At 35.0% G+C, this 11,499-nt stretch overlaps 1 protein-coding gene across 5 annotated transcripts in view; it reads left to right on the top strand.

The window, feature by feature from the left end:
* Positions 1-10,201, top strand: part of klf12b (Kruppel like factor 12b) — a 97,334-nt gene extending 87,133 nt beyond the window's left edge. For 4 of the 5 annotated variants that reach the window (XM_087265787.1, NM_001109865.2, XM_087265789.1 and 1 more), the window contains one exon: positions 1,469-10,201. In XM_087265787.1, the coding sequence (XP_087121913.1) occupies positions 1,469-1,650 (182 nt within the window). In that variant the 3' untranslated portion in view covers positions 1,651-10,201. The remainder of the gene's footprint in view (positions 1-1,468) is intronic. The other variant, XR_015498695.1, reaches the window with a different exon arrangement.
* Positions 10,202-11,499: the final 1,298 nt, after the last annotated feature.

The raw sequence follows: 11,499 nt of genomic DNA on the forward strand, positions 1-11,499 counted from the left end.
ATAACCCCCTCTCTCCTTCACTTAATTTTCTGTCAACCTACTGTTTTGTCAAATAAAGGCAAAAATGCCTAAAAAAATACATGTAAAAAATAAATAAATATTATTTTTATTAAAAATAGACTGCCGTTCTTCAGATTTGGTGTCCTTCATTTAATTTACCAAGTTTGAATAAATAAAACACCATTTTTTTTGTAGAAACGTAAACACAAATAATACTGGTGCACTGAAAAATAATTTAGGCTGGAAACGAATACAACAAAAAAAGAATAGAAAAAATAAATGCAATTTTACAGTTTAATGCTTTTGGACTCTCGAGAATTGTTATTTTTGCATAATTGATTAATCACAGTTTACACAGTTAAACATCACAATTATGATATTATCACAGACAGTAAACAGGCCCGTTGTCTGCCTGGTGAAAGGGGTTCATTTTCTATTTATTTATGAGATTTCTGCATTTAGTGACATTTTAAACACTATTTTTTGCTGGATTCGCTTGTCGGATGGTTATTATTGCCACACGTATTAATATACCAAAATATTTTCTAAAGGTTTCAAATAAAGAGATGTGAACAAACTTATTTTTAATATACAATTTTTTCATTTATTCATTAATTTTCCTTTGGCTTAGTCCCTTTATTAATCATTGGTCACCACTGCCAACTTATCCAACATATGTTTCATGCAGTGGATGCTCTTCCAGCTGCAACCCATCATTGGGAAACACCCATCATTAGAAAAAAATAGGAATCTGGTAAAGGTTTAAAAAAAAAAAAAAAAAACTGTAGCCTATTGTCATTTATTAGGCAAATAAACCGATCAGCACATTCAACTTTTCTTAGTCAGATTTTGGCCCTTTGAATAATAAAAATGAAAACATAATAATAATAATAATAATAAAAGAGTCATGAAACTTCTTGACTTATGAAAAATAATTGTTGAAAACTGATTAGCTGAAGTCACACTGATGTGACAGTCAACAGAGAATTCGGCTTGGTCTTAAAGCCTTTTTCAATATGTTATTTATGATGGTGTAGTAGTCAAAATAAGACAAATGAGCTCATGTATGAGACAAATTCTGGTCCTTTGTCATCAAGGGGTGGGTGTTTCGAACCACCTGAACCCCCTCTAGGCTACGGGCCTGATTAATATCAAACACTCCAATTATTTCAAATTAAAGGCATAGTTTATTCCAAAAATGAGATTCTGTCATCATTTACTCTCCTTTCACTTTCTTCAAGCCTGTTTGAGATTTTTTTCCCTCTATGTTGAACACAACAGAATATATTTTGAAGAAAGCTAGAAACCTGTAACCATTGACTTTCATAGTATTAGTTTTTCATACTATGAAAGTCAACAGCAGTCAATCCCTTTAATCAATCCTGATTGATTTTATAATACTTTATGATTGACTTTATGAATTCCAAAAATTCTGAAGTGTGATCCATTTTCTCCATTTTTCTACCAGGTGAGAAGCCATACAAGTGCACCTGGGACGGCTGCACATGGAAGTTCGCCCGCTCGGACGAGTTAACACGGCATTACCGCAAACACACTGGGGTCAAACCCTTTAAGTGCGGAGACTGCGACCGAAGCTTCTCTCGCTCAGACCATCTGGCCCTGCATCGTCGCAGACACATGCTGGTTTGAAAACACACACATGCATACACACACACACACACAGGAGAGCTGGATCTCCCTCAATACTGTTCAGCTGGGCTGGACACACAAATGGCAATCCCTGCTCCTCAGAAACATCCAGAGAGGATAAAAGAGCAAGCAGAAGACGGAGGATTACAATGCTTTCCCCACAATTGCAAAGCTAAACAGGGTCCATTCAGGAAGGGATGAGGTTCAGCTACGCATTTTGGAGTCTACGATGTGGATCGTTTCATTTTTGTTCAGAGGAATATTTCAATCGGGCAAATGCTTTCTTTCCTGTTTTGTCTTTTTCTTTCCGAATCATACTTTCATTCTGTTTAAACATGGCTGCTTCTTACTCAACATCTACAATATGAAGAAATGCAGCGTGGAATGGCTTCGTTAAACATTTGCTTGAACATCTTTTTTTTGTGGAACATCAAGAGCCGGACACGTCTGAGGAAGATGGTAGTTGTTTTTCTGATGACGGAGACTTTTGATTCCAGAGATTGCCGTTTACAGGTCAACACACCAGCGAATGAGATTACACAACAACCAACCTATTGAAATGATCTTTCGTTTCCTCCTGCTGTTGATTTTGAACTGATTGATTTTGATAAACCGACAAAAAAATAAGCTTCTGCTGTCTACTCTCCACATTTGCCTTCATTTCATTGCACCAACTTACTAATTGAGGGCTTTTCACACTTTGTTTAACCCTGGGTTATCTGTCACCTGTCTTAATATTGAATTTAACCATGGGAAAAGGACAGTTGTTTCGCATTCATTGCATTAAAATGTGAGATAACGAGTCTCTGCTCCAGAGTTATTATGGGAGAAGTGAATCTTTTCAAAGGCTTTGAATGTTTCACTAGTTCAAACACCACATGCTGGTGACTCCTGCTAATCAAAATAATAAAAAAGAATGTAATGAAGTTTACATAAAATATGTGTTGTTTTAGCAATTTACAGATCTTGTTTTGATTGTTTGGCTCAACAGGGCATTAAGAAACCAAATACTACTCTTTATTTTAATTATACAAAATTCTCAAAGTGACCACAAATGTATTAAAACCAATCCAATTTTAGGGATAAACCATAGACATAAAGTATATTGAGTATAAACCACAACCATATTAAAATTTGGACACAATCAAGACAAAATGGTTTTGTTTACTGAAAAGACTGTTGATGTATGTCATAATTACTGTAATCTTAAGATAAAAACATGATTTTCTGTTCAGAGCAGTTCATATCGACATGCTTCCATAAAAACAAGCAATGCCTAAATTAATCAGCATTTTCCAATGAATATTTTTGGAAAATATTGGAACATTTCCTATTTGATACGCGTGATATGCAAAATATACAACTTTTTTGAAGCTGTAAAGTTGAAGTTGTCTTTCAGAAGGCCAATCATTATGATTAGCACCATTTTGTGCTGTTAATCTGGCTTTGCGGTGCCTGAATTGCAGTGTGAACCGATGTAGTGTTAGAATGTTTCAACTAGATGCTTATAAGTATAAAAAATCATTTCCATTTTTAAAATGAGAATAATGTGCAGATCCACAACATCATAGACATTATGTAAACTTCATGTCTAATCAATGAAAAAATGCTATGATGTAAAGCCACAGTTTGGGATTGTACAGTGTGAAACATAAGTACTTGATGGAAAAACCTTGAGTAAATAACACGTATAAAATGTGAAGCAAGATATCCTGAATAGAATAACCTATAGGTTTAACTATCAAAGTATGGAAAGCCCTTTACATTAGTATACTTGGAGAATGAGGGTTTGCTCAGAGCAGTAAATTAAGGCATAAGAGCAATATACTGTATACTCTTGCTGAGCTGGCCTGGCTCTCACCCTTAAACAGTATCAACTTACATCAGCTGGCTTTAAAACATGGGCAAATCTTGGATTTCTCTCAGCGCCGCTTTGTTTTGTTTAATCCAGATACCTCTTCTATTTATAGTGGTTTTCTAGCTGCCACATTTTGAAGGTGTTAGTCTCTTTGTAGAGTAAGTTGGAGAAATCTGTTGAATGTCCTCTGGTTTCTTTTCTTTTGTGAGATTGCTTTTGAACTATGAAGCCTTGGTGCCATTTATGGTCAGTAAAACAGCACTGCTTGTTAGATTTTTTTTTTTCTTCTTTTTTTAGTATTTACTAAGTACTGTGTTAATGCATCAGGCAAAGTCTTTGCAAACATCCATTTGCTAATTATTCCCATCACACTTCAATTAGTTTGTGCATTAGGTAACAATGAACTAACAGTGCACACTGCTGACTTGTAAGAACAGGGTCCGTAAGAATTTATAATGATTTAAAAATAAGAAGTCTCTTAAGTGAATTATAACCAAAAAATAAGCCATTAAAACCGTATCTAATTTGAATGGCTAATATTTTTACTTATAGGCATATATAGTCATAACTTTGATTGTGACTTTGAATAGATAAATTAATTTTTTTAATCAACAATTTAGAACACAAATACATTTATTTGGAATACAAATCTTCTGTTAAACATATTTGCTTACTTTAGCTTGTGATCAATTTATTACATACAAGCTGTATTAAAGTGTTAATGAATTCCTTTGTAACCTTAATGGCAAACCTTTGAATGGCACTTATAAGTCAATGTAGTTGGTAATTGTATTGTTTTATGATACATCATTTATAATACAGTATTTGGAACAAACCATGTAAGTTTATACAACTTGTTGGCAAATGTAGGCTATTAGTGATCCCGAAATGGACATTAACCCAGATTATTAAGTGCTGTTAAAGAATTGTTCACTGTTAACTAATGCATTAATAATACTTATTGTCAAGTAAGTATGAGTCGGTGTAAGATTCTTATGGTATGATTACCTTGTATTAATATATAATGCTTTCATGGTATTGTGATTACTGCTCTGAAAAAATATTCTTTTTTTAATGTCTGGGTAAAAAACTTAAACTTTTTTGCCCTTTGAACACAATATATTTTATTTTGAGAAACATTTAATATATTTTGGAGCCGTAAACATGTCAGCGTAAATTATTCAAATGAGTCATTGACTTCTGCTGTCTTCATTAGTTTTTAAAAACACAGATTTCATTACAATTTAAAACGACATCTTGGATATCTTTTCTGCTGGAGAAACTGTTGCCCTAAAAAATTAAATAAAATAAATCTTACATATACAATAGGAATGGTATAGCAGAAAACTTTGGCGGTTTTAAAATTGTGACTTTTCCAAACTGCGTTATACCTTGAAAACGGTTACCATCCCATGCCTATTGTCAAATGTTACTAATGTTTATTTTTCCACACTATAGAATCAAACCAATTGAACGATCTCTAAAGTGACCAGTAGAGGGCAGACATTGAACTGAATCTCAGAGGTATCTCTGATAAGCCCTTAAAAACAAAAACAATCTTTATAAGCATTCTAATGTTAGATATGATGGAAAGTGACTTACTGAGCCATATTTGGTCAATTTTAGGTTAAGAAATTGCATCCGTCGGTCTACAATTCTGAAGTTTCTTAACCTAAACACACAGACACACACTACACTAACCAAGATACCCTATAGAAGCAATACGCCACACTTTTGTGAACACAACTTTTTATTACTATTTTACATACTGTACCCAGATATATCCACTGTAAGCTCCATGGTGTGCCGCTGAGCTTTTCGGCTCTCTTTCTTAATGGAAAGCCGTCAAAGGTCCTGTGATCCATATGCACTTTTAAGTGGCCACAGAAAGCCATTTAATTGCTTCTTAGATACTGCTAGAAATGACATTGACTTTGGGCTCACACTGGTGATCAAACACGCAGACTAAATCTACAATCAATCAAGGTCGCTGAGGCATGTAGGGACTTTTGGTCACCAATAATAGGAAAGTGAAGTCAAAAATGCTGTGAAAGGAAACGTTGTGTCAATAGAAACATTCTTTTCTTGGTAACCGTTTGTCCGTTAGAGATGAGCAATTCATATCTAGCATTTTATTTTTATTTTGTTTGTTTGTTTGTTGGTTTTAAAGTATTACGATGTTCCACCATGTTTTATGTATTTGTGTACACACGTGTGTATTCTGTTGTATATGGGCTTGAACATAACATGCACCTTGTTTTTATGAAGTATGGAAGTAATTATTTTAAGATAGACGTGACATTAATCACCAATGTATCTTATCATCATATTCTGTATTTTGAAGCGTGTCTGTAATGTGGGGCACTTCATCCGCATATGGCTATTTTCTGTACAAACAAAAAAAGTACTTTTAAAGATGTTGTAATATATGTGAAAGTGAAAAGATATCGCTCTGTTTTACAGGCTGTAAATACCTATTAAAATAGGGCTTTTTTAAAACTACAAGGGATTATCTTTATACGTAATATGCAGATTTTTTTCAGAGACATTCATTTAGCTAATATGATAATAATAAAAAAGAGAACAGTTGGTAGGAGAGATAGTTCATCCAAAAATCTGCCATCGTTTCCTTAACCTTCATGTTGTTCTAAACGGTAGGATTTTCTGCTTTGGGACAAGAAAAAGAAGATTTATAATTTGTTTGGACCTCACGGAATTAAAACAAATAAAGACAAGATTAAGTTTGGAATTACTCATGAATGAGTAAACGATGACAAAAAATTCCAAGAGTTTGAAAATATTTGACATTTTAGCAGATTAGTTGCTAATTCCTATGAATCTGTAAAACCCCATTCATACATTTTCACACAATCTTCTCATGCCCAAGTTATAGTACAAGGTATACCTCAGTATTTCCATGGTCTGCACAGTGTCCTTGTGACTAAGGCTATGTTATTACGTCCTTCGAGTTTTTGTATTGTTTAAAAAAATGTCTGCATTCAGATGGAAACCCAATAACTGGGTGTAATACATATTCCACACCTATATGTGGCACTGCAAACAAACACAGACACCCGTGGGATACTCTAAAATCCAAGAAGATTGCAGTGAGCAAGTTTATGACTGAATACAGCAATGATCTCAAACTCAATTCCTGCAGGGCCACAGCTCTGCACAGTTGAGATCCAACCACCTCCAACTAACACCTGCCTAATAGTCTCTAGTAGACTTGAACACCTTATTAGCTGGATCAGCTGTGTTTGATTAGGGTTGAAGCAAAACTGCGCAGAGCTGCGGCCCTTCACGAATCGAGTTTGAGACCTATGGAATACACACATAAAAACAAGAAGATAATGGCAAACGCACACGCATATCTGAAAATATCTGATGCGTGCAACTGTTAAGGCATCTCTACTGGTCTTGTAGTTGATACAGGATTACCTGGTTGTGTTCTAATAGTGCTAATAAACCTAATAGCAGCTGCAGCGCAAACACAGCTTTGTAACCTGCCATTGTTGCAGGGTTCTTCTAAATACAGAGTAAAGAGACATCATTGTTTCCAAAAAGCTGCTTGTTTTTTTTAATAATGACCCAAAAATGTGAATAAACAAAATCAATCCAATGAAACGCAAGTTCCCAAAACAGGATTGAAGTATGGAGCTAATTTTGCTTCTAAAACATAGTTATTAATATTATCCGAGCAAGATTTCAGTTCTTTAAAGGGGCTTTTTAGTGGAATTCAGAAACAAACGTTTTATTAGTGTAACTGGTGGTCATAAAGTGAACTGCAGCCATCAATTTTTGCACATTTTACATATTGTCAGCAAATTTGCAAATTCGTATGAATTCATGCGAGTTCGGTATGATTTTTAAAAGGAGGCATGGCACCAAACCCCACCCCTAAACCCAACCAGGGATTAGGGATAAACAAATGTTTCATTAGTGACACCGGTGCTCATAAAGTGAACTTTATGTTTAAGTTTTAGGGCACTGACAACATGGACAATATTAAACTTTTGCGGATTCACCTAAATCTAAACTTTTTTGCGATTTTTGAGCCTGGACCGCAAAACCAATCATAAGGGTCACTTTGGGAAATCGACATGTATGCTTAATTTGAAAGCTCAATAAATAAGCTTTGCATTGATTTATTGTTTGTTAGGATAGTAAAATATTTGGAAGAGACACAACTATGTTATTTAGCTCCCCCCAAAACCATGTGCCCACCTTCCCGGCCATCTCTAACTCGCCTCTTACCACATCATACCCCCTTCCCCCCACCCGCTGTTCATCTTTAACTTAGCCACCCCAACATGTCAATGCTAGAATCGCCCCTGGACACAACTATTTGACAACGATCTGAAATCTGAGGGTTAAAAAATATATATTTTGAAAATCACATTTAAATTTGTCCATTTTCCTTAGTTATTAATGTTATTCATAAATTAAGGAAATTAAGTTTTGATATATTTACAATAGGACATCCATTAAATGTCTTAATGAAATGTGATCTTTAATTAATGTTCTAATGATTTTTGTCTTAAAATAAAATGCACAATTTTGACCCAAAAAGCTTTTTGGCTATTCATACCCTTGCAACATAAGACTGGTTTTGTGTTTCAGGCTCTACTAGACCACATGTATTGTAGACATGGTCAATTTCAGAACTCCCCTCATGTTTGTGCTGTTAAATGCACATCGTTCACACGGACATAAAAACGGGCATATACACAAACTGTGCAGACATAAGTTTACCTATAGCAGCACAATCTCTCTCTCTCTCTCTCTTTCTCATCCACGCTTTATTGTTATCATGAATGAGATTGTATGGATTCGTTTGAATTAGCCTCTCTTTTGCTACAGTGTAAATATGTTGTTTTCTTATCTGGTTGGAACTGTCATTTTTGGCTGAACTATCCATGAAAGCGCACTTGTAGGACCGGTTTGGACTCTCGCTTGCAACCGGTTTGCAATTATTATGAACAATCAAACGAAATGTTTAGCTCATCACAGTATTCAGGCAGCGCTGCCTCATTTTTAATAATTATAATTTTGTAATGACTCAAAAATGTGAATAAACAAAAACAATCCAATGAAACGCAAGTTCCCAAAACAGTATTCAAGTATCAAGCTAATTTTGCTTCTAAAACATAGTTATTAATATTATCCCAGTAAAATTTCAATTCTTTAAAGGGGCTGTATAGTAGAATTTAGAAATAAACGTTTTATTAGTGACACCGGTGGTCATAAAGTGAACTACAGCCTTCAGCTTATGCTAAAATTTTTGCTAATTTTACACTTAGTAGTTTTACACTACAATTTTACAGTTCAGTCATATGAAAATTGACATATTCTAAAGGGAGGCGTGGCACCAAACCCCACCCCTAAACCCAATCATCATTGGGCGATGAGCAAATTGTAGTAAAATATACGAATAAGATTGAATTCATACGAATTTGCCAGTAAATCCAAAACTTACAATTTGCCCTGAGATAGCATTGGTTTTTAAAATAAATTCAGACTTATTTAAAATAAATTATAAACTTATTTTTAGTCAGTTTGATTGATGTAATTTGACTGAGCTAAAAAAGTTTAGTTTAGTTTTAAGACAACTTAAAAGATCGGGGATTATCTTAATTCTTGATCTCTTGTTTGTTTCATGAGTTTTTAATGCAAGAGCAATTAACAAATGTAAATTCTAACATATAGCCCCTTTAAAAACAAAATAATGGATTGTTAATACTCAATTCTGCATTACTTTCCCTCTCGTTTAGCATTCTTATGTTTTTTTGTGGCATAATTTTGTAAAGGCAAACAGGGTCAAAGTTATGCAATAATGATGAGTGCCTAGTATTATTAAGAATTGCGCGTACAGGAAGTTACGTTTTCCCTGGTTTAGTCCCACAAAGATCTGTTCCTTGAAATGCACTGAGCCTTACGAACCATTACGAAAGCATTCTGAAGCTGTAAATATCCCGGTCGGTGTTTGTTGAAGATTCTTTATGTGTCTCCTATGGAAGCTGCATAAGATTTATATGGTATTACTCGACTACGGAAGGACACATTCGTTTAATAAACAGGACTTTAGTTTACCTCTGACTTCCTAAAGTCACGTGAACGACTTCTCATGCGTCCCCAGTTATGGAAATATTCTGAATGTTAAGACACTGGTGGTACGGCGTAATTCCTCTGTGAACAGCATTTCCCCCCTCACCCTCGAGTCTCTGTAAAATATTGTTTATGTATTTACTTTACTTTCTTTGGAATCAAGTATTTACTCGATGGCCTTTGTTTCTTGTTTTGCTGATATTCTGTAATTATCTTTCTTGTATTTATGTATAGTGTGTGTATTGTAAATATATTCAGAGCTTTTGTTTTTTTTTTCTTCAGTTTTACTGTAAAGTTGTGAAATATTTTACCCTGCTACACTTCAATGGGTTTCCCTTCTCGATGGATCCCATTGGAGGATTATGTCACGTCCCAATCATTTCAGAGGTTCAAAGTGTTTCAGCTTTATTTTGCTTCTCCAGAAGTTGTCGAAGTATTCTGTGCTTTTTTGCTATTCTCTGTGTTTTTCTTTCTTTCCTTTTTCCAGAAGATTGAGCTGTGAATTGAAATTGAGGTTACACATTATTCTTGTTTGATAATCTAATCGGAGGCATGGAAGTTAATAAACTTGCATTTTGTATGGAACACATTGGCATAAACTTGTGTATTTACATTTACTTTAATATATTTAAATAACCTTTACATACTTTAACATACTTTAAATTGACATGTAATTAATTAGGCTATCAATTACATGTATTTACAGCTACAAAAAATAATTAAGAGACCACATGGTAATCGGGGTGGGGGGGTGTGTGGGGGGTGGGTGTGGATAATGGGATGGGAGGGTGGGAAGTGATCTGAAACTGAAGAGCGGGGTGTGTCCGCTACGCCACTGTAAATTGCTTGACGCTATTAGCAGGTTTGGCATGCTGTCTTGGGAGAAAACCCTAAACTTTGAGATTATTGAGCTCAGGGCTCCCGTCTGGTCAATTAGCATGTAAGTGGGTCTGAGATCAGGTAGGTCTCCAGAGCTCCCTCTGGAAAAGGAGGAATAGGAAGAGGTGTCGTGGAAGTATTCTTACAAAATGAAGTTGAGGCAGTAGGGTGAAATCGGTCTATTTATTGTAGTCTTGGATTAATCTGATTACGGATGAGGGACCAGCCTGATCAATCATATCGCGCGCTCTTCTCGAAATTAGTCTCTAAAACTTCACTTATGCAAACAGTAGTCTCAATAAGAAATGTACAATGTTAAAAATTTGGTATTATTGATTGATTTTAAGTGGCGCGGTGAGTAGTGCTGTCATCTCACAGCAAGAAGGTTGCTGGTTCGAGCCCTGGCTAGGTCAGTTGGCATTTCTGTGTAGAGTTTGCATGTTCTTTTCTAGTTAGCGTGGGTTTCCTAAGGGTACACTGGTTTCCCCCACAGTCCAAAGACATGCGCTATATGTGAATTGGGTAAGCTAAATTGTCCATAGTGTATGTGTGTGAATGAGAGTGTATATGATGCAGCTGGAAGGGCATCTGCTGCGTAAAACATAAACTGGATAAGTTGGTGGTTCATTCTGCTGTGGCGACCCCTGATTAATAAAGGGACTAAGTTGAAAAGAAAATGAATAGAAATACTTTGGAATGAGTTTTTATCCAGCACAAATTAAATTGATCAAAAGTGAAATTACATCATAATTATATTTCATATTTATGTAAAGATATGTTTTTAATGTCAGGATGTAACTAAGGATTTCAGAAGGATTATGTGTGATTAAAGATTTAATAACTGTTAAGAATTCCACTTTTCCAGCATCACAGGAATCAACTATTTTCCAAAAATATAATACAGGTAAAAACAGGTATTTCAACGTTTTGATTATAAAAAGTAAAAAAAACTTCCACCAGCTCCAAACGTCTGTAAGGTTTTTACAGACACGATATGAGGGCAC

The sequence above is a fragment of the Danio rerio genome, chromosome 9 (assembly GCF_052040795.2).
Source record: "Danio rerio strain M-AB ecotype USA chromosome 9, GRCz13ab, whole genome shotgun sequence".
Lineage (NCBI taxonomy): Eukaryota > Metazoa > Chordata > Actinopteri > Cypriniformes > Danionidae > Danio > Danio rerio.